At 41.1% G+C, this 23,164-nt stretch overlaps 2 protein-coding genes across 2 annotated transcripts in view; one reads left to right on the forward strand and one right to left on the reverse strand.

Annotated features, from left to right (window-relative positions):
- The window catches only part of lrp2a (low density lipoprotein receptor-related protein 2a), a 54,894-nt gene extending 38,665 nt beyond the window's left edge, over positions 1-16,229 (forward strand). The window contains exons 53-79 of the mRNA XM_085434038.1: positions 12-235; positions 341-518; positions 1,081-1,277; positions 1,373-1,618; positions 1,767-1,895; positions 3,304-3,423; positions 5,226-5,342; positions 5,888-6,004; positions 6,182-6,319; positions 6,474-6,596; positions 6,694-6,822; positions 7,623-7,754; positions 7,857-7,988; positions 8,073-8,216; positions 8,297-8,462; positions 8,542-8,670; positions 8,763-8,986; positions 9,083-9,262; positions 12,213-12,332; positions 12,512-12,602; positions 12,752-12,819; positions 13,632-13,749; positions 13,859-13,979; positions 14,162-14,269; positions 14,776-14,892; positions 14,992-15,063; positions 15,157-16,229. Coding sequence (XP_085290164.1) covers positions 12-235; positions 341-518; positions 1,081-1,277; positions 1,373-1,618; positions 1,767-1,895; positions 3,304-3,423; positions 5,226-5,342; positions 5,888-6,004; positions 6,182-6,319; positions 6,474-6,596; positions 6,694-6,822; positions 7,623-7,754; positions 7,857-7,988; positions 8,073-8,216; positions 8,297-8,462; positions 8,542-8,670; positions 8,763-8,986; positions 9,083-9,262; positions 12,213-12,332; positions 12,512-12,602; positions 12,752-12,819; positions 13,632-13,749; positions 13,859-13,979; positions 14,162-14,269; positions 14,776-14,892; positions 14,992-15,063; positions 15,157-15,327 — 3,811 coding nt within the window. The 3' untranslated portion in view covers positions 15,328-16,229. The remainder of the gene's footprint in view (positions 1-11; positions 236-340; positions 519-1,080; positions 1,278-1,372; positions 1,619-1,766; positions 1,896-3,303; positions 3,424-5,225; positions 5,343-5,887; positions 6,005-6,181; positions 6,320-6,473; positions 6,597-6,693; positions 6,823-7,622; positions 7,755-7,856; positions 7,989-8,072; positions 8,217-8,296; positions 8,463-8,541; positions 8,671-8,762; positions 8,987-9,082; positions 9,263-12,212; positions 12,333-12,511; positions 12,603-12,751; positions 12,820-13,631; positions 13,750-13,858; positions 13,980-14,161; positions 14,270-14,775; positions 14,893-14,991; positions 15,064-15,156) is intronic.
- Positions 16,230-16,767: 538 nt separating this feature from the next.
- On the reverse strand, positions 16,768-23,156 carry LOC146690888 (retinol dehydrogenase 7-like). The gene is made up of 6 exons (XM_085434036.1): positions 22,624-23,156; positions 20,027-20,062; positions 19,575-19,905; positions 18,349-18,607; positions 17,435-17,598; positions 16,768-17,343 (listed from the first exon to the last, which is right to left on the reverse strand). The coding sequence occupies exons 1-6, from the start codon at positions 22,744-22,746 to the stop codon at positions 17,123-17,125; spliced, it is 1,134 nt and encodes a 377-aa protein (XP_085290162.1). The 5' UTR covers positions 22,747-23,156; the 3' UTR covers positions 16,768-17,122.
- Between the last annotated feature and the right edge of the window lie 8 nt (positions 23,157-23,164).

The following is a 23,164-nucleotide window of genomic DNA, read 5'->3' on the forward strand; positions in this document are numbered from 1 at the left end:
TCTTCTGTCAGATACTCTGACTTGGATGGTCAGCACAGACACACGGTGTACGACGGAGACTTGCCTCACCCGTTTGCCCTGACTGTGTTTGAGGACACTGTATATTGGACTGACTGGAACACGCGCACGGTGGAGAAAGGCAACAAATACGACGGCTCCGGCCGTCAAGTACTTGTTAACACCACACACAGACCATTTGACATCCACGTGTACCATCCTTACAGGCAGCCTATTGGTGAGTGAATCCTGTTGCAGGTATTCACCAAGGACTAAACCGTACCTGGTCTCTGTTTTTCTAGAGACCAAAGTGTTTTAATGAGTGTTGCTCTTCCTCTAACAGTAAACAACCCCTGTGCGGTGAACAATGGAGGCTGTTCACACCTGTGCTTGATCCGTCACGGGGGGCGAGAACACACCTGTGAGTGCCCAGACCATTTCCTGACAATTCAAATAGGAGGTGTGACCCGATGCCTTCCCATGTGCACCAGCACCCAATACAGATGTGCTAACAATGAACGGTTTGTTAAAGCTTCTTTAATCTTTGGCATGTTTTCTGGTCTTTTTTTTATTATTTGCTACATTTTTTAAATATAATTTTTGAATTGACTGTGATACATTATTGGAAATAGGGAGGACAAGATTATTTATAACCATGTTTTTACCCAAAAATGTCCCTGCTGCTTACAGCCTTCATATGACTTTATGCATTTTTATTCTTTTTTGGGGGATTCTCCCCAAAATTCTTCATCTTTCCAGTTTCTCATCCACCAGTTCAAAAACTTGAATACATTCACTTTTTTAAGACTGCCTTTGAAGAATAGTGCCACCTAGTGTTTGTGTCAAATACATGCTCACAGGTCTTAAATACTTTTGCCGAGGTTTTGTGTATTTATATAGCTGCCCTTGTATTTGAAAATGTGAAAGTTTGGAGATGTATTTTTTCAGCCTTCCTCAAAATCAGAGTCTATATGTAGGAAATTCAATACATTTGAATGGGTAAAGGACTGGACTTTGTTATTCAACACATGGGATAAGTAAGCAGTTTAAAGCTTTACATAATGCTCACTTCTGCTTCAACAGGTGCATTCCTATTTGGTGGAAATGCGATGGTCAGGCGGACTGCAGGGACGGCTCAGACGAGCCCTCCACCTGTCCGTCTCGACACTGCAGGCTTGGTCAGTTTCAGTGCAACGATGGAAACTGCACCAGTCCGCACTTTTTGTGTAACGCCAACCAGGACTGTCACGACGGATCAGATGAAGACGCTGTGCTCTGTGGTAGGTTTTTTATTCATTTTTTGAGGCTTTTATGTCTTCCTACCTGCTTCCCATGTCCTAATGATTTTAAAAGTACACATTTGTATACTTTGTAGCTACACACATGTGTGAGTCACACCAGTGGCAGTGTGCAAACAAGCGCTGCATCCCTGAGTCGTGGCAGTGTGATGATGAGGACGACTGTGGCGATCAGTCCGATGAGGACCCTGCACACTGCTCCTCCAGGACCTGTCGCCCTGGACAGTTTAAGTGCCGCAACGGACGCTGCATCCCACAGAGCTGGAAATGTGATGTAGATGATGATTGTGGTGACAATTCTGACGAACCGCTGGAAGAATGCAGTAAGTAAATTACAGCATATCAACTAAACATTAAAGAACTTAAATCTGTAATAATTTTATAGAAATGTTACCCTTTAAAATAAGTTAAGTATCCATAGATATTAGTATTTAAAAAAATATATTAATTATTGAACTGTTTTCTCCAAAGTGGGACCAGGATATCGATGTGACAACCATACAGAGTTTGCCTGCAGGACGAACTACCGCTGCGTGCCGCTTTGGTCTGTTTGCAACGGCCACAATGACTGCAGAGACAACAGTGATGAACAAGGCTGTGGTGAGTTTTAGTCCAGTTTTGTAGCGGCAGCAATCTGAAAATGTTGTGTTTTTCTTAAACACACACTTCATGCCTTCGTTTAAAGCGTTACTGCCTGATGTTTCTTTTTTTACATCCAAGGTAAGATTTTTTAGGGATTTCAAAATAGATTCAAAACAAGAAATTAGCTGAAGGAGCGAGTGAAGGGCAATTAGCCAACGCCTCAGCCTCCTGTGGAACATTACACGGTGTGATAGTGGGAGGTGCTGATGCTGATGGAGAGCATCTCACCACTTACCCTCCCCCACCTTTTACCTCTCCCAGGGAGCACGGCAGATTTATGAGCTGTCCACTGGTTTGAGTCCACTTGTACGTGCTCATATGTGTGTGTTGGTGCTCTGTCCTTGCGTGGGGGCAGGGTTCACACAAGGCTCTTTGTACTTGCTACGATCCAAACACACTCGCCGCGGCCCTCCCGTCTCTTATCAGAGGCCCTCACTCCATTAGTGCCATGCCTGCGCAGGAGTGGAGATCTGTGCTAATCTTTCTGTAAGAATGTACCAGATGGGCCAGGTGGAGGGGCTAAGAGGGCAGGACTAGCTAACACTGCGCTATCTTTGACCCCCAGCACTGTGTGGTAGCGATGGCTCAGACCAGCTCTGCTGCACTCCTCTCCCTTCTGTGCTTCTCATCTCCTGCAGCCTTATCCTCCACAGACATACACTGGCATGGATAGAGGTCACCCATCTGTCTTTGGCAGGCTGCTCCCCTCCTTCTACCACTTTGCAGTTTAATTAAAAAGAAAGATCTCTTTTATTTCAAACTGACATTTTATCATTACCTAAATGTCTAGAAATTCAGTGTGTCTGCTGATAAAGCCTCATATTTTCTCATCTCTTACTGCTGCACATAAGATTTTCTCAACAGTGAGAATACTTTAATGGTTAATACATCATAGCCTGGTGCCGACATAGTGACAGGCTAGTGCCGGAGAACGTTTATAATAAATAATGCTAAACAAAGAATGCACTCAATTTACTGTTTCTTATTTGCAATTAGTTTAAATACGCGTGTCTAATGTAATGTATGCTGTATACTGACAGCAAATTTATATTTGTGTTTTTAAAGTTTTAATTGACATTTCAGGACAAATTTGTCACACTGTAATGTATTTAGTAGATTTTTTTAAATATCCTGTCTGTATAAATATTTTAAATACGATAATACTTTCGTGTATTTTAGTTTAAAAAAATTCTACTATCCCTATATAAAAATACAGTAGTAGATGTTTTCTTGTGCTTGCTTCTACAAGTCTTTTGTACCTCTACTGGAGGTTTGAAAAAGTTAAGCCAATTGTTTTGAGTTTTAAAAAAAAATATTGGTGTATAACAGCCATTATTGCTTTAAAGCGCCCTGGTCTTCTCTTCAGATGAACTGAGCTGTGATCCTAACGGAGACTTTCGCTGTGACAACCACCGCTGTATCCCACTGAGATGGAGGTGTGATGGGGACGACGACTGTGGGGACAGTTCAGACGAGCGCAGCTGCAGTGAGTCACCTTGGCCCTCACAGATAAACACTTTGAACTATTTCTAAAAATATCAGATCACGTTCAGTTTGAGTGGTTTGGAGACAAAGAGAGACGGTTTAGAGATGTGCTGAGGACAGACAGTGGATATATTGGACAAAGGATGTTGACAATGGTACAGGAAAAGATATGTAGATTTTTTTTTTCATCATGTAGAAAAAAAGTCAGCATTATTTAAATGCAGCACTTTTTAATAACCTTTAATCTGGATTTTTATACTGTACTTATATTTTAATGGGATAGTCTGGTTATTGGGATGCACATACACAAGCAAAGAGGGCTGTGGTTTATAATCATGAATAATTCAACTTCTGTGGATATAAAACAATAACTGAAATGAATTATTGTTGTCATTAAATTGAAGTGATATGATACTTCTGATAACTGCTACATAATTTAGTCAGTTGTTAGGTTGTTGCTTGGAAATGCAATGCAATGCACTTATAGCTGATATCAATAAGAAGCTTCAGGAGCCAAAAGAAATAAACAAAGAGATTTCATGTATAAAAAATGTTTAAAAATAAAGTAAAGATTATTTTTTGTTGTTGTGTGCATCTGCTCTAGGCCAAGCTAATAGCTAAATCAGGTACAAGGCATGTTTGTTTGTTTTTTAGATCAGTAATGTGCATGATCCCTGACAAATAAAAGCAAAACAAAGTTCCATCCTTTTCCGTAAGCTGCTCTGAATGATGCCACGCCACCTAATTTGAAGTGTAAATCTATTAAAACGAGGTGCCAACGGCAGCAGCGTTATAGTGCAATAGTAATGACGAGGTATTTTTCCTCAAGTAGTAAAACAAGTTTATTGTTTCCACCTTTAGCAGGAACAATTTTCTAACATATTTCACAAAGTATTGTGATAAGCTGGAGGTTGTTGAAGTAGCTCCCCTTTTAGGTCATTGGATGCTGGCGCGTGGCTCTCGCTGTCAGACATCTCTTAGCTTGTGTCATTGAAAGTGAAGTTATGCTGTCACTTTTATATCACAGAAAAATGTACATCAGTACCATCGTAGATGTTTTGACATGGCACAGTCCAAGTAAACAGTGAGAAAATAGATCTCCTGATATGTGCGTGACATTTCCCGCCAAACTGTCCAGACTTCATGTGTGAAAGCGGTTTGGTTGTGTTTTGGTGTCGGCTGTTCCGACAGCTGTCTCTTTAACTATTTTTATTGTGGGGTTTTAGTGTAGCGCAAATAAAAGCAGGATGTTGATCCCAAAGAATAGCCTCGCTATCATTTATTCAGACATTTGGGGAGGTTTTCGTAAGAGGCTCGAGACTTCTGCCGACAGCGGAGCGGTGAGAGAGGAAGTCTTATCAACTGCTGGAGAAACAGGCTGTCCTCAGTGTTTGAGAAAGAGGGAGTGAAGGAGTCTGTCACCTTTTGCCCTGAAGAATTTAAACATGTCTGAGAATATGCCAGGTAACAGGGATAATGTTGCTACTCAAAGGGGAAGCAATGGTGTTTAATCAGAGCAGCACAGTGTTGCTGTGCTGGTTGCCCACGCCAAGAGAATTTGTCTTCTTGAACTCATGAGCTCAGTGCAGAGTAATGTGTGCGTGTACTTCTGTAGTTAACATAAGATCCAGTATTTAATATTTGGATATGGAAGCAAATCATACATTAAACATTTTATGTTGAAAAGTTTGCGACATACATAAGAGCCTCTGATGTAGTTTTCATCATTTTCTCTCAGAAGTCATATTTGTGCATTTCTTGGATTCCACCTTGTTTAATTTGTGTTTCCATGTTTTCTCCCAGCACCACGCGCATGCACGGAGAGCGAGTATCGCTGCGATAATCTGCGCTGCATTCCCGACCGTTGGGTCTGTGACCATGACAACGACTGCGAGGACAACTCGGATGAAAGGGACTGTGGTAAGTGGAGGCTCTTTGTTTTGGCTCAGGGTCGGCCTGTTTGTGAGTAACAGAGGGCCGCACTAAACAAAGAAGCAATAAAACCTTCAGTTTTGAAGCACAGACAGACAGGACCACCAACAGTCCGTTTTTCAAAAAGAGTTTATTCAGTCTGCTACAAATGAGAGTTTCTACAGTGAGCGTTGGACAGACGGGTCGTTGCTTTAGAAACTTATTCTTGATGAATATATGTGTGAAATAAAAGGTTGTCAGGGGTTCCTTAAAAACTCGTAAAATGTCTCAAATACACATTAACTAATAAGTATTAAGTGTTTTAAATTCAGGACCTAATGCCACTGTTTTTGCCTCATCCACACATTTAGGTTATGCATTGTAACTGCATCATTAAGGCTGAGCTTTATAATTTGACTAATCATTTAAGGCTGTTTGTAGATGTAACCTGTAGGTTAACTATGAGGTTGATCAGTCTAGAAACTGTGTAGCTGATGAACCTGCTATATGCAGTTTAGCTGTTGTCACCTGACTATGCTATTCCCTATTTGCAGAGTTGCGGACCTGTCATCCTGGCTACTTCCAGTGCGGCAGTGGACACTGTATCGCCGAACGTTTCAAATGCGATGGGAATGCTGATTGTCTGGACTACACGGATGAGACGTCATGCCGTGAGTGTCTCTCATCATTTGGTTTTCTGTGTCCACTCTTTGATAACATAACTGGATTCTTTATATTTGCTTCCTGATTGTTGAGGCGTCATTAGGAGAGATGATTGTGAGTTTGGTTATTGATTTTCTTGTGTGAAAGTCACAGATTTAGTTTAATAGACTGCTTCTGACTTTCAGCAACCCGCTATCCCAATGGCACATACTGCCCCCAATTCATGTTTGAATGCAAGAACCACATTTGTGTCCCGCCTCACTGGAAATGTGATGGAGACAATGACTGCGGAGACAACTCAGACGAGGAGCTTCATCTCTGCTGTAAGAAGTTATTAAAACACCCACAGTCCCTCAAGTCCACCGCACACAAAGCCAAATCTAACAGCACGCTAACTCGTGTACACTTTTTTGTACAGCGTGCTGCTCATTTGAATGGTTGAATCTGCTAAAGTAGGTTTACTCTGTTCGTCCACAGTGGACATCCAATGTGAGGCTCCATTTCGTTTTCACTGTGACAATAACCGCTGCATCTACAGCCACGAGCTGTGTAACTCAGTCGATGACTGCGGTGACGGCTCTGATGAGAGGCAGGAAAACTGTAAGTACACATTTTTTTACTCTTTACTACTATACTTGAACAGAGCTGAATATCTTTACAGCTTCTGTTGAGAATCACCATGTTTCTCCTCTTTTAGGTCAAAAGCCAACGCATGGACCTTGTACAGATGATGAGTACAAATGCAGTAACGGACAGTGTATCCCTCTTCAGTACGCCTGTGACGATTATGACGACTGTGGAGATCAATCTGATGAACTTGGCTGTCGTAAGTAATATCAGCAAAGAGCAAATTAATAACAGAGTCAGAGTGGATAAATAAGTACAAAAAGACCCCTTAAATTTCTAATCTAAACTGACTTAATCCAGTACCGTATGTGTAAACAGATTCAACATATAAATATATCTGTAGCAGAAGCTGTCTGATTTCTCATTGTAGTCTGGGGGCTGTTGAACAGTGTAGGCAAACAGACTGATCCAGATGCAGGACACTACAGGCTGACCTCACAACAAAATGTAGCGCTTTACTTGGGAAAGTACAAAGTCTGAAACCTCCACTAAACACTCCAGAACATAGAAGTAAACATAGCTGAAAGAAACATGACTGAACATAAAATGGAAAAAGTGGAGAAGGTAGAAAAATTATGTCATAAGGACAAAGAGGGAGGCAAGACTATTTAAACAGAATGGGCCGAAAAGGGAAGCGGAGATGAGAAGTAACGCAAGTCAGAAAAGTAAGTAAATCAAAGATCAGCCATCCACAGCTCCATAAAACCAGACAAGAAGTAGAACTTAGACTATAAAACTGAAGCTCATCACACTACAAAAACAGTGGGAACATGAATCCAAATGCTGAATCCCAAAAATGACAACGTACTACTAGAAAAAGAAAATGTAGAAATCAAACCCCAAACTCTGGGACTGTGACAGAATACATATTTTAACTTCACTTTTCTTGACGTGGTAAGAAAAAGTGACTGCATGATATAATGGTTAACACGCAGTTAACATTTGTGAGTGTCCAGCTTTACATTCAGAGCATGTTTTCATTAAATCCACTTTTCTCAGACCAAACCAGTGGGCACTCATGCAGTGCCAACATCTGTGAACACAACTGTACAGACCTGACAGGAGGAGGGTTCCTCTGCTCCTGCAGACCTGGATATAAGCCCAAATCAACAGAAAGACACAACTGTGAAGGTAAACAACACACACGTTAGTCAGTGGTGTATTAAAACTAGTTACACTCCCACAGACGTGTTTTATAGCATTCAGTTTGTGTTGTCTTTTGTTGTTCTTCAGATGTGAATGAGTGTGAGGTGTATGGGACGTGTCCACAGGACTGCAAAAACACAAAGGGCAGCTATGAGTGTTTCTGTGCTGACGGCTTTCTTTCTTTTGGCGAGCCCCATGGGACTGAGTGTGCTGCTCAAGGTAAAGGATAATGCTCTTTATAAACCTTTTAGTTTAATTCTTATGATTCCCAACCTCACTTACAACACCTCACTGTCTGTATAGGAAACCCACCAGTGATGCTTTTGCCAGACAACGTTCGCATTCGTCGGTATAACCTGTCCTCTGAGCAGTATTCAGACTATGTAGACAACACTGAGCACATCCAAGCCTTAGACTACCTGTGGGATCCAGATGGTCAAGGCCTGAGTAAGACTGCTACAGTATAGCTTTAAAATATTGTGGCATGCAGGGTATATGAGTAAAATAGGTCTTCCTCTGGTGTGCAGGTATTGTGTACTGGACAGTTCTGGGTCGGGGATCTCAGTTTGGCTCTATCAAACGTGCCTATATGACCACATTCAATGATTACGGCAACAACCCGGTGAAAGAAGTGGACCTGAATCTGCGCTACATTGCCAATCCTGATGGTATCGCTGTGGACTGGGTTGGCAGGTAATTAATCAGGAATGAGGCTTTACTTTTATGCTGTAGATGATGATCTCTACTCAGTTTTTTAAATCACTGTTCACAGGCACATTTACTGGACGGATGCTGGGACCAATCGAATTGAAGTGGCTAAACTTGATGGGCGGTACAGGAAGTGGTTAATCCACACTGATCTCAACCAGCCAGCTGCCATTGTTGTGAACCCATCACTCGGGTATGAGGATGTATACAACATTTGTTTATAAAGATTTAAGCTTAAAGTGTTTGGAGAAAAAATGGGTTATTTCTGCGATTGCTTCTGGACAGGATGATGTACTGGACAGACTGGGGCAGGAACCCCAGGATAGAGTCCGCATGGATGGATGGTCAGCACAGACAGGTGTTGGTACAGGAGGAGGACCTGGGCTGGCCTACTGGTTTGACTGTGGACTATCTGAATGGAAACAGAATTTATTGGTGTGACTCCAAAGAAAACATAATTGAATCCATGAAGCCTGATGGCACAGACAGGAGAATCGTCATATCAGGAGGTCAGTGCACTAATATCTGCGGAAACCATTTAAACAGATAAAACCCTGACAGATTCAGCGTAAGTTATAGTTTGTGTTCTTTCTTATTTTTCCCAGACATTGGACATCCCTACAGTCTGGATGTCTTTGAGGGACATGTGTACTGGACAACAAAAGACAAAGGTGAAGTGTGGAGGATAAACAAGTTCGGGAGAGGAAACAAAGTGAAAGTTCTCACCATAAACCCTTGGCTGACACAAATCCGAATTTACCAGGAGTACCGACACAATCAGTCAGGTCAGAACTCATTTATCTAATATATATCATGTCAATTATGTAACAATTGTAAAGGTTTCACTCTTCTGTTGGATATTAAGAATGTTAGTGTAATTACATGCAACTTACTATTGATGCCAAATAAGTCATGGTTACTTTCATTCACTTACTAGTCTAAGTGAAGTGTTGGCATTCAGAGACTATTGGATTCAACGTTGATAGTTTAAGTTCTCTTTAATTCATTCTTTGAACAGAATTTCAAACCTATTTCAAACAGTATGAAAAAAACTCCAAGAGACTCTAAATGTTGTAATTTTTTTTTTTACATCTAGAAATGTTTCGCTTATGAACAAAAACGTTTTTATGAGTGGAAGATATTACCGTATCTAAAGGACATCAGGGGGGATATCCCAAATCTTAAACTCACAACTCTGACTGTGAATCATGCAAAGCTACACAATAAGCACGTAGGGCTGGGTGCTAGCTTGGCTCACCTGGCTAAGTATGTTAGCACATGCTTTAATGCTTCAGTGGCCTGGATTTAAATTTGAGATAGAACCTTTTACTGCTCTCTTCCTACATTAACCACAGAATAAATAAACTAAAGTAACCAACTATTATCTTACGTGGATATCCCTAAGATATTAGTCACAATGTAAAGATCCTGAATGAGCTCCCATTTGTCACAAACTGGATCAGAGCAGGTGGCCAGGAAGGAGTCTGCACAAGAAGTTGACTTAAATATAAAATCATTTATTAAACATAATCAAACCAAGACATAACGATCACCAATAAGTTTATCTGGGCCAGCTTTTATAGCCTGCAAGACACAGGTGACCTGCATTAGCTGGCGACCCTCCTATAACAACTAAGAAACAGCAGGCAATGGCTTTCGGGTGTGGCAGTATTGCAGCGCGTGTTATCCCCCACATGATCGCTCCCCACTTTTCTGTCTAATCTACAGTGGGGCAAAAAAGTATTTAGTCAGCCACCGATTGTGCAAGTTCCCCCACTTAAAATGATGACAGAGGTCAGTAATTTGCACCAGAGGTACACTTCAACTGTGAGAGACAGAATGTGAAAAAAAAATCCATGAATTCACATGGTAGGATTTGTAAAGAATTTATTCGTAAATTAGGGTGGAAAATAAGTATTTGGTCACCTCAAACAAGGAAAATCTCTGGCTCTCACAGACCTGTAACGTCTTCTGTAAGAAGCTTTTCTGTCCCCCACTCGTTACCTGTATGAATGGCACCTGTTTGAACTCATCATCTGTATAAAAGACACCTGTCCACAGCCTCAAACAGTCAGACTCCAAACTCCGCCATGGCCAAGACCAAAGAGCTTTCGAAGGACACCAGGAAAAGTATTGTAGACCTGCACCAGACTGGGAAGAGTGAATCTACAATAGGCAAGCAGCTTGGTGTGAAAAAATCAACTGTGGGAGCAATCATCAGAAAATGGAAGACATACAAGACCACTGATAATCTCCCTCGATCTGGGGCTCCACGCAAGATCTCATCCCGTGGGGTCAAAATGATCATGAGAACGGTGAGCAAAGATCCCAGAACCACACGGGGGGACCTGGTGAATGACCTGCAGAGAGCTGGGACCAAAGTAACAAAGGTCACCATCAGTAACACACTACAACGGCAGGGAATCAAATCCCGCAGTGCCAGACGTGTTCCGCTGCTGAAGCCAGTGCATGTCCAGGCCCGTCTGAAGTTTGCCAGAGAGCACATGGATGATACAGCAGAGGATTGGGAGAATGTCATGTGGTCAGATGAAACCAAAGTAGAACTTTTTGGTAAAAACTCAACTCGTCGTGTTTGGAGGAAGAAGAATACTGAGTTGCATCCCAAGAACACCATACCTACTGTGAAGCATGGGGGTGGAAACATCATGCTATGGGGCTGTTTTTCTGCCAAGGGGACAGGACGACTGATCCGTGTTAAGGACAGAATGAATGGGGCCATGTATCGTGAGATTTTGAGCCAAAACCTCCTTCCATCAGTGAGAACTTTGAAGATGAAACGAGGCTGGGTCTTCCAACATGACAATGATCCAAAACACACCGCCCGGGCAACAAAGGAGTGGCTCCGTAAGAAGCATTTGAAAGTCCTGGAGTGGCCTAGCCAGTCTCCAGACCTCAACCCCATAGAAAATTTGTGGCAGGAGTTGAAAGTCCGTGTTGCTCGGCGACAGCCCCAAAACATCACTGCTCTCGAGAAGATCTGCATGGAGGAATGGGCCAAAATACCAGCTACTGTGTGTGCAAACCTGGTAAAGACCTATAGTAAACGTTTGACCTCTGTTATTGCCAACAAAGGTTATGTTACAAAGTATTGAGTTGTATTTTTGTTATTGACCAAATACTTATTTTCCACCCTGATTTACGAATAAATTCTTTACAAATCCTACCATGTGGATTCATGGATTTTTTTTTTCACATTCTGTCTCTCACAGTTGAAGTGTACCTCTGGTGCAAATTACTGACCTCTGTCATCATTTTAGGTGGGGGAACTTGCACAATCGGTGGCTGACTAAATACTCTTTTGCCCCACTGTATGCTGTTCTATCGAATAAATAAAGGCAAACAATCCAAGAATACTAATATAAAGCTTGAAAAACCTAAACCCTCACTGACAATAGGCATACTTGCGAGTATAAAACTGAGATCCAGATAAATTGAGTTTCTGTAGAAATCATTTGAAGTCACAGAGTTAGACCAAATCTTTGCAATTTGTTAATTTTCAGGCAGGAAGCACAATACATTAAACTTATTTTTATGTAGTTAAGCACAGACACAGGGACCAATGTAATTATAAAGGGCTTAGTTTTAAGTGTTTTCTCTTGTAGATGAGGACTAGTGAAGTGGTAATATGTCTTGAAATGTGTTGCCAGCTTAAGATATTTCCCAAAATACTTTTATTTTGCTCACTGTGTTGCTTTCGCTCTCTGATGTCATTAGTTTCCAACCCTTGTAAGAATGTGTGCAGTCACCTGTGTCTTCTTCGACCTGGTGGATACACCTGTGCCTGCCCGCAAGGCTCCTCCCCGGTGGAGTTTGACTCCAACGAATGTGACGCAGGTAAATAACAACAACCGCAGTGCATGTACTGTCTGCACCCTCACATAAGCTGGGGTTTCGCATCAATACATCCATCCTCCACTCGTGCTTGGCTGCTCCTGTGTGGTTTTGAGAGACTGTGCTGTGATATTGTTTCATTGTTGTTGACTCTCTGGTACGCCTGGCTTTTGCTCCTGCAGCCATTGAGGCTCCTGTTGCAATGCCGCTTGCATGTAGATGCATGAATGGTGGAACCTGCTACACTGATGAAGGGGGCCTGCCCAAGTGCAAGTGAGTTCATGTGCCACGGCCATTTTTACCCATCGCTGTCAGTGATACGTCATATCTTTGGAATTTTCCAGCACACTTCGGGTTGTTTTACCAGTGAGGTTTTCCTGCGGCTAAAGATTGTTATCGCATTTGATCATGATTCTGTGCAGATGTCCTTATGGCTATGTGGGCAGCTACTGTGAGATGGGAAAGTCGAGGGGTGCCCCAGCAGGAACAGGTATGGTCGTTTACTTATAAGCTAACTAACATTTTTTAATGTCTTAGTATTGAAACTAGACCCAGTGTTATTGTTAGCCAGTAGCAGCTATTTGCCACTATATTGTTATTGGCATTAGAAAGAAGAAATATTTAAAGAAGAGACGGGACCTTTCAATATCCTTAGGGATTAATAAAGTATTCTGATTCTGATTTAACTACGTTACGAGTGGTATACTTTGTCCACCAGAGGGCACTCTGCGACTTTTGTCGCTAACTCACTGTTTGGAAAGCGACAAGCAACAACCAGCTGATCTGAGCAGATCGCAAAGAGTAATCTGCGACTTGTTGAGAGATGAAAAGAAGTTTATTTATAAACTGCATTGTCATATTATCTTAGTAAGAGCTCATAAATAACTACACATAAATGTTTCACACAGAAAAATATTGGCTGCTTTTTAAATCACCAAATATCAGCATCAGTCCTGTATCCTATATCCTATATCAGTCAAGCTCTACTTAAAGCAATATTTCCTGCATGCATGCTGAAGACGTCACATTTATTTACTGCTTATTTGCCTAAAATTTTAAGGTGGGAACATTCTGGCTCAGCATTTGCAGAATTTGTTGAGTGGATGAAATCTCAGAGTTTTTAATAGCTAGCTAATTAACACATTAGTTTGACCAATGTTTAACATAAACTAACAGGTCTGCTAAAAGTCACAAACACTAATGGGCTTGTCAGCAAAATGTTATTAGTCACGTTAATGATCTGCATCTCACTGCGAATGTCCTGTATCATGAATCTGCATATTTACCCCCTTTTTCCTTTAGCTGTAGCTATTTTATTGGCAGTCATTATCATCCTGATTACTGGAGGTTTGGCTGTTGGAGTTTTCCTCAACTACAAACGAACAGGCTCTTTCATCCCCTCCATGCCCAAACTACCCAGGTTTCTACCACTTCTTTTCGGTTCAGTTTTTTTCAGTTAAAACTGTGATGGAGCTCACGGTATAGATTTCAGACCAAAGTTCAGGTGTTTGTGTTTTGTTTTTGTTCAGCCTCAGCAGCTTGGTGAAATCCGCTGACACTGGGAATGGGGTGACGTTTCGGTCGGGTGATAATGTGGATCTCGGACCCTCACACGTTGGAGTGTCATTCATTGACACAGGCATGCAGATGGTGAGTCTTGGATAAATGCATACAAGCAGCTAATCATTTCCAGGATCACTAAAAGTACAAAATCAGCGTTTTTGAACATGTTCGCGTACAACTTCAAGAAGTGCTTGTTTGAGAGCTTAACAAATATTTAAAAGTTCAGTAATAACTATATCAACAATCTCACCATTATAATATCCCCATAGGATGATCATTTTGCCATGGAGCCTGGGAGGCAGCCGATTACATTTGAGAACCCACTGTATGCCACTGGTCACGTGTCTGGGGACCCTGCTGTTATTCATGCCACGCAGGTACTCACAAATGAATATCTTTTGCACTTTACAGGTTAGAGCAGGGACTTTCAGACCTACACAGCTTGTAGAAATTAATTAAAGAAAACGAATAGGAATTGAAATTGGCTCTAAAATCATTTTGACTAACAACCAAGTAAAATAATAAATAAATAAAAAAAGAAAGAGGTTCACAAATTAACAATAGAATAGAAGCAGATAATATACTTACATCCCACCACATTAAGCCTTGACCCTCTGAGGCTGGGTTAGTATCTCCTTATGACTATTATACAAAGTGTATACTATACATTTATTATGAAATAGAAATGAACAATATAAAGAGGAACTACTGGAGATCCTGTGCTGCCAAAATAACACTAATCTGGTGCCTCTATTATGTTACACAAAGGAGGAAAAAACAAACCACAAAGACATCGCTGTGTATTTTTTTTAGATTGTGTTTTATGAACCTTTAATTAATCTGATTTATAATCATAAACTGCTACATTTTTGCTTTAAAACAGGTGACTGTGAATGTGAGCAGTGATCAGCGGGAGAACAACTTTGTAAACCCGACTTACCGTGGAGACCCGAGCGTAGGCGTGGTAAACACGTCTACCGTCAGCACCCAACCTGTCCATGTGAATATCATACGTGCACAAAGTCAAAAGAAATCTACTTTAAATACTTTTAAAGCACCCGTGCATGGAGCCACCTCAGTGACTGTGTTTTGTTTGCAGGAGTCAAAGTGGAGCTTATTCAAACGAAAATTAAAGCCAAGCACCACATTTGAAAACCCTTCATATTCAGAGGTATGTCCGGCCATTTTCTAAGATATCAGAAATTAAACAGAAAGTTGGGGTGGGGAGGGGCTTCTCTTTTTTACCATCTGTGCTGTTTTACAGATGAGGGATGAAAAGCCCGTAGGAAGCAGCGGGGACTCTTCTGCCCCTGAGCCATCTCCGTTTGCCCCCCCTGCCAAACCTCAGAAGAGGGATCGCCCCAACACCTTCTCGCCTACCGAGGACAGCTTCAAAGACACGGCCAACCTCGTTAAAGAGGACAGTGACGTATAACCCCTCTCTTGCGGACGGGAATTGAAAAATGAAACACACTTTGCACAGAATTTATTTTTTTATGCAGCCTGTGTACAAAACTCAAATCGTTTTAGGAGAGAAGTACATTTCTATAGAACAAAGAAAAACGTCTTCCGTGACTATGCCTTCTGACATTTCTTATGCCAATTTTGTGTTAATGTTTTTTGTTTCTTTATCCTGATGTACGATATGTATATCTTTGCACTGAAGCTGCTGATAGAAATGTTAATAAATATGTTGTATATTTGTAAATTTGGACAGTAAGATTTTTTTTCAGAAATATTCTGGAATAGATCCTAAATAGTTCGGCGTGAAGAAAATAACACATATAAAAGGCGAGCTGCATTGTGAATGTACAAAATGATCAAAGGAAATTGGAGAAATGCGATGGGTAATAATATCTGTTTCACCACTGAATATATACCTCATTTCACGGCTTAATTGAAGCAAGACAGATTCGATTTTATATCTCTTCAGTATGTGCTCCAATATAAACAGATGCATAGGCTTAAATACGTGTGCAAAGCATACTTTTATCCTTCTTAATCAAACTCATTTTTACCTTACATCACCTTTGCGACTTTTGAATTGATACGATTGTTTTTTAGTGATATTACTGAAATGAATAATGGCCAAATTAGTTTGGAACAGTACTTGAATGTGCCCAAGTCTATTGCGTGGATATGTAGTTGATCATCTTAAAGAGCAATATACAACCCAAGAATACAGATGTAGACATTTTCTAATAAGTTCTTTACAGATTGATCTATGTTGTATCATAATGAGGACAAATAAAAAATGTTATCTGTGAGGAAATGTCCAAATGGATTCAATTTCTGCTGCTGAGACGTGCATGAATAAATTTCTTATTTTGTAACTTGGTCTCTTTTTCATCACTTTATTGTTACGGTCCATCTATAGATCTTAGAGAGGTCTGGGGGCTACGCCTTGGACACCAAACAAATGCATAGAGGGAGACAAAGATTTAGGGTCATGTTCATCCATGTTTGCCCCTTTCTGCCTTGAGAGCTGCCTTAATTCTTCACAGCACAGATTCAGCAAGATGCTGGAAACATTCCTCAGAGATTTTGGTTCTTATTGACATGATAGCATCACACAGTTGCTGCAGATTTGTCAGTTGCACATTAATGGTGTGAATCTCCCCTACCACAACATCCTAAATGAGTTAGTGTTGTCCTGCTGGAAGTCGCCACCATAGGCTGTGGTGTTTAAACAATTTCAAACATATGAGCTTAAATATGTGGCACACTTTAGGTCCTTTAGATCCACACCATTACACCACCACCTCCACCATGAAACACTGATACAAGACAGGACGGATCCACGATTTCATATTAATTATGTCGTATTCTGACCCGATTAACTGAATGTCACAGCAGAAATCAAGACTCAACAGGCCAGTCTTGTATTGTTTAATTTTGGTGAGCCCGTGCACATTGTAACCTTAGCTTCCTCTTCTTAGCCGATGGGAATGGGACCCGGTGGGGTCATCTGCTGCTCTAGCTCATCTCCTTCAGTGTTTGATGTGTTGTGTGTTCAGAGATGCTCTTCTGTATATCTTGGTTTTAACAAGTGGTTATTTGAGCTACTGTTTTATCTTTTTTTGAATCATCTTTTCTAACCCCTAGAGATGCTGTGTGGGAAAATCTCAATCAGCTTTAGCTTAGGGTGAACATGGTCAACATATACACAGGAGAGAAGTAATGACACAGTCATACAAAGTTTTACAGCGATGTTAAAGGCTGTCTGCTATTTACATCTTTTGTTTAGGAGAAGGGAGAATCAAATTGACTATAAAGTCTGCAATGAATGAAGGGAGGTAGGACAAAGGGATCCAGAAAAGCTTTGCGTCCCAGCCTGCTGCGTAACGTGTGCGTGGGAAGCGAGCGGTCAGCGCGTGCTCCATGCACCTCGTCACCTTAGAGATATCCGGACTGCACAAGAGTCCCATGGAGAAGGTCTGAGCTTTCACATCTGAGAGATCAATAATCAGATAAAAGTGATCTTACAGAGCATCTGTTTAGTTGATCTGTAGCTGATTTAAACAAAGTGCACTTTTACTCACACTCATCAAAGTATGTAGCTCCATATGAGTCTTTCACATCTTGAGGGAGGCGGGACCACAGCCTCCTCAGGTTAGCGTCAATAAGATCAATGCGGGTCACGTTAGTCTTGAAGAAACCGGGCTCGATGATGCTCACATTAATACCAAAGTGCTGCATTTCCCTCCTGGTTAGACAAAGCAGACAGCGTGTCTCTTGAAAGCAAGTGAAAGAATTTTACTGAGCACTTCTCCATCAGTACTATGCTGCGGCATAGTTAATATGTGAGTATTTTCAATCCTTTGATACTTTCATTAGACTGTGGTAGATGTCATTTCTGCTTTACTATATTTTTATGTGTATTTTTATGTGTATGTATTTTTTTTTTTATAGGCAGAGGTCAATGGGTCCATTTTTGGACAAAAGATCCATTAACAGATAACAAATATCAAATATTTGTTATTTGAAAATAGGCATGAATTCAAAAGCTTTGGAAGTGTTTCTTAAAGCCTGGTTCTGCTGGAGGTTTCTTGCTGTTAAAAATGAGTTTCTCCTTCCCCACTGTCGCCAAGTACTTGCTCATAGGGGGCTTCTTATTGTTTGCGTTTTCTCTGTATTTTGGGGGATTATGAAGTGCATTGAGATGATTTGATATTATATAAATAAAACTGAATAAAAGTGAATTGAAGATTTCAGCTCTTTCAACTACTGCTAACATCGCTTTATAGTAGTCTCCTGATCTCCCCTTAAAAGATGCGTAACTAACTGTAGTGTGGAGTTACCAAAGCATCAGGACACTCACATTATTTTATTGGTCCAATGTCACCAAAACCATCTTGCCTACCCAAGTGTTAATCCTTTCTTTTTTTTTCTTTTTTTTAAATTATGACTTAAAAAACCCCACCTCAGCAGTATGTTTTTAACCACATGTTCATACCTGAGGCTGTCAGAAAAGGCTTCCACTCCCCATTTGGACAGGCAGTATCCTCCACCAGTGAGAGACAGTCGTCCCAGAATACTGGCTACATTCACCACTCTGCCCCGAGCTTTCTTTAAGAGAGGCAGAAACTGGAGGGTTACGTCAACCACTCCTAACAGATTCACATCCAAAACCTTTGTGAAATCCTCTAACTTCATCCATTCTGTTGGGCCGATGGGTGTCGATCTTCCTGCATTATTCACCAGACCCCACAGACCTGCAGGATACACAATAACGACCACCAGAAAACAGCTCATGACCTTCATCTTTTAAATCTTTTGCTTTGTAATCTTGACAGATTAAACTGCTTACAGCCCATGCAGATGCTTCTCTGCATCTCCAGATGTCAAACACTGACCTGCTGTGCAAGGTTTTAGTACAAGTTGATCAATCTGCTACCTATGTTCAACCCTAGAGAAGAGTATGAGATGCTCCACATACACAGGTTGGCCAAATTTTGGTTTGTATCCTTTTCTGTAGGCATTTTGTAAGTATGGCATGAAACTTCCTTGTGTGTATGCTAATATGCATCTGAATGTTGGATGAAGCCAGGTCTATAATTCCTATTTGCTGGAGTAGACTCATTGCAGAGATGACTTTGGACATCTTTTGCATACAAAATAGTATTTTTTCCCAACTTATGTAAAATTTGTTTGGTTCTTGTGGAAAATCAGATGTTTTTGCCCCCTGGGTTTCGAAAAATTTGAAAATCTATGTGGTGAAAATCTGTCATTGACACACTGAACATCTGAGAAGCAGGTGAAAACAGACATATGGGTTCTTTTCTAATGATCTATAAGATAAAAAGGTTAGGAGCCACTTACATAGAGCATGGGCCTGACAAACTGATCTATGGCATTTGTTTTACACATTTGCCACCTTTATTTTTTTCAGTAAAAATCTTTTTCATAGATAAAATCAAATGATGGAATTACTTTTTGCCCATCAGTAATAACATTTGTTTTCAGCACATGCTGTCCCACAGTTGGTAGTCAGATCTCAGTCTACAGTCTTGATTTATGTCAGAAGCAGGTTTCTCCCTTAAAAGGCAAGATGTGTTACATGTATCAGTAGGAGGATGATGGGTTGATGACGGGATGGACCAGCTTGGCTTTATCTCTCCCAGTGCTTCACTCTGACTGGCACCCTATCAGTGTGCACCCCCTGCTGTCCGCCCGGCTCACCTCGCTCTCCGACCTCTCTGCTCACAGACTCCACCGCCTTCCTGATGCTCGCGCTGTCCGTAACATCCAGCAGGAAGGCCTTCAGTCTGGGGGAGGCAGCCGCTGCCAAGTCTGCGGCACCTTTCTCTGTGAGGCAGGCGGCCATGACTTGGAAACCTTTTCGGTCCAGCTGTTTGGCCAGAAGATTCCCAAAGCCGCTGTCACAGCCTGTGATGAGCACATGTTTCTGGCTGAAACCATCAACCTTGTAGGAATCTCTGATGTACCAGCGGACGGCAGCGAGCGTGGCCAGAAGGAAAACACAGGTTAGGGCCAGGTGTGACAGGATTACCTAAGACACAAAAATTACAACTAAAATGAAAGACTTCACACATTCATAATGCCATCCTCTACTTTATTTTAATCTCTGGATAAAGTAATTAATTTATACAAAAACAGAGAAATCGTCTTACCCCTGCCAAATAAGCTGCTAGACGGTCTGTAAATACCTGGTGGGAGAAACTTGGGATGCATTTCAAAACATTTAAGCAGCAGTAATGAAACCTGAATTATACACACGGCCTCTTAATGTTTGTTTAGCCTCGTTTTATTTTTCATAAAGCAGAGCATCACATAAAAGTTCTGGACATCGAAGAATAAAGCAATTTAACACTTAAATAAAAGATTTAAAACTTGTCTCAGTGTTAAAGCCTGTAACCACATTAGCAAACCAGGGCGCCACTGCTATTATTTAGCTTCAGCTCCCCCTTGTGGCTCAACTGGTTATGGCAGAATTACATAGCTTTTAAAGCCATTCACAACTAAGTGAGCCCTTAACCCAGTATTGAGTAGAACAGACTGAGATCTAAGAAAATGTGGCCACACCTGATTAATATGTCCCCAAATGAAGTTCAGTTCACCCAAACAGAAAATTGGCATCTACCCTCACAGGTCTGAAAGCTGGAAGGTTAAACTGAATACATTTAATCAGTATGTCTTGATGCATTCTCAATCATCCAGGTAAGTAAATCTCCAAAAATTGATTCTGTTCATCTGGACGTAACATTTTGTGGGAGAAACGTTTCGTCACTCATCCAAGTGACTTCTTCAGTCTCAGCTGACTGCAGGTTTCCTCATCTTATAAACAGTACATTTGCATAATGACTGAAAAGCTGGAAAGGCACCTAAAGAAAGCCCCAGCCGATCCAGGAGTGAAGGACAACCGCTCCCCAAGCGAAAACCTGTAGTGATCCCATATGTGTCAGGAGTATCGGAGTAGTTGAGACGCATTTTTTTTAAACACCAGGTTTCTGTGGCTTTTAAACCCCAAAACACGCTGCGCCAAAAATTGATCCACCCCAAGGATCGGGTCCCCCGACACAAACAGAGTAACATAGTGTACACTGTTAAGTGCCAGGAGGATTGCCAGGATTTATACATCGGGGAAACCAAACAACCTCTGGCGAAGCGGATGGCACAACACAGAAGAACTACCTCGTCAGGCCAGGATTCTGCAGTCTATTTACACCTACAGGCCAGTGGACACTCTTTCAAGGATGAGGATGTGCACATCCTGGACAGGGAGGAACGCTGGTTTGAGCGCGGAGTCAAGGAGGCCATTTATGTGAAAAGGGAAAGACCATCTCTGAATCGAGAAGGGGGCCTAAGGGTACATCTTTCGCCATCTTACAATGCTGTGATTGCAGCCATTCCCCAACTCTCTGTGAACGATACTCATGGCCATTGATCAGTTGTCTTTGATCAGTGGGTTTTGGTCGGTGGTTGTTGATCAATGGTCATGAGGATTTGCATAACTAAGATTAAGGAACTGACCTCCCAGCCCATTGTTCCTTCAGTGGGCTGGTTTCAGTCATTATGCAAATGTACTGTTTATAAGATTGGGGAAACCTGCAGTCGAAACGCTTCTCCCACAAAACGCTATGTCCAGATGAACAGAATCAATTTTTGGAGATTTAATCAGCATATTTGTGAGCACAGGTTTACTGACCTTTCATGTGTTACTTTTTACTTCTGCTTTACCAGATTTCATATGGTAACATTATGTTATCCTAGAACTCATTTGAGAGGGGAATATATGAGGGAGCGGATGTGGCTCAGGAGGTACAGCAGTTCATCTATTATTCAGGAGGCTGGTGGTTTGATCCTTAGCCCCCCTGGTCTGCATGCTGGAGTATCGTTGGGCAAGATACTAAATCCTGACTTGCCCCTGATGTGTGTGCATGAATGTTATGCATTAAAAAAAAAAAGTGTATATGTGTGAGTGAATGAAGCTTGAAGTGAGAGAGTGCTTTGAGAACTCAAACTGAACTGATAAGCACTAGAACTACAGCCCATTTATCTGACATCTGTTAGCTCAAACTACAGGAAAATGCTGCTTAGAGCTCACGATTATAAAAGACTTACCAAAAACTGGATCATTACTTTTTATAGACACTCAGCGATATACTTGAACAATAAAACTGTAAAGAATTATTCCAATGTTCTTTTACATTGTGGTGTGAGAGATTTTATTAAAATATCTTAATCCAGTCCTCTTTGTTTCTCACACGAACATGCGGGAATAAGGAAGTATGCAGTTGGAAAAAAATGTGTACGATTTTGGGCATTTTCTCAATACATTTTATTTTATTTGTGCACCAATTGTGTTTCATTAACATAACCCTGTGAAAACTCAAAGCCAAACTATCTGCATGTTAGAAACTACACTATGGGTAAACAGATTTTTAAAAACATGACAATTTTCATTCATCCACCAGATGGCATCAGATCTCATTAGGCTATCTACTGAAAGTAAAATGTAACAAAACCCCCCCCCCCCCCAAAAACCCAAAAAACGCATACAAAAATAACAAAAGGTTTCAATCGAGCCACTCCTGTCAAGTCTGCTAATTAACTTAGTGTAAAATAAATAAACAGCCAATAACTTATCCAGACGTTAGCTGAGCTAGGTGATCACAATGGGTACCAAGAGCCCAACAGCACAAATTTAAGCACCACTAAATGTACAATAGTAGAACAAATAATAATCATAAAAATAATACAAACATACCATGGTTACAGCTGTAGATGTTTCTGCTGCTTCACCCCTGGGAATATAAATTAACTGAAAGGGGCTTTCTACATCAAAACCTGGTGCTGAAGGTGAAGTTATGTAACAAGTCTGCAGAGTCATAGTCCGATTTAACAGGAGGGTCTAAAAGGTTACACGCTTGGGCTTGTGTAATACACTCAGAGTCCATGAGCCCTGGTTCTGATAACAGCACTCCCCTTTCAACTGAAATCAATTGTGAAAGCACAAAATCTCTGACTAAAGGTTACAGAGCACACTCTTCGATATGTAGGACGAATACATGTTAGGATTTTTTGCTTTACTAGCAAAGGTGAGATGACACAGCATTCAAGATTATTACATGACTTGACACAAAGTTAATTGTCAGTGCTCAAAGGTTTCTTCATTACCTGACATGTACTCTTCTGAGTGCAGCTCTATTAATCAATTAAATAGATGTAATAATGTCTAGAGTCATAATTATCGTAAGAAAATAAACACACGCCCATATAATCTTCAGATTAGCCCAAAATGCTTCACT

The sequence above is a fragment of the Copadichromis virginalis genome, linkage group LG16, assembly GCF_057382275.1.
Source record: "Copadichromis virginalis isolate Kocher_CV1m ecotype Utaka linkage group LG16, C_Virginalis_male_GT1.1, whole genome shotgun sequence".
NCBI classification, from domain to species: Eukaryota; Metazoa; Chordata; class Actinopteri; order Cichliformes; family Cichlidae; genus Copadichromis; species Copadichromis virginalis.

What these genes read in the sequence shown, in the direction of transcription:
- LOC146690888 (XM_085434036.1), bottom strand. Translation starts at nt 22,746, where the DNA reads ATGACTCTGCAGACTTGTTACATAACTTCACCTTCAGCACCAGGTTTT. An exon ending in TAGCAGCTTATTTGGCAGGG is followed by an intron (nt 19,906 to 20,026) that starts GTAAGACGATTT and finishes TTTGTGTCTTAG; the next exon opens with GTAATCCTGTCACACCTGGC. An exon ending in GCCTTTTCTGACAGCCTCAG is followed by an intron (nt 17,599 to 18,348) that starts GTATGAACATGT and finishes TTGTCTAACCAG; the next exon opens with GAGGGAAATGCAGCACTTTG.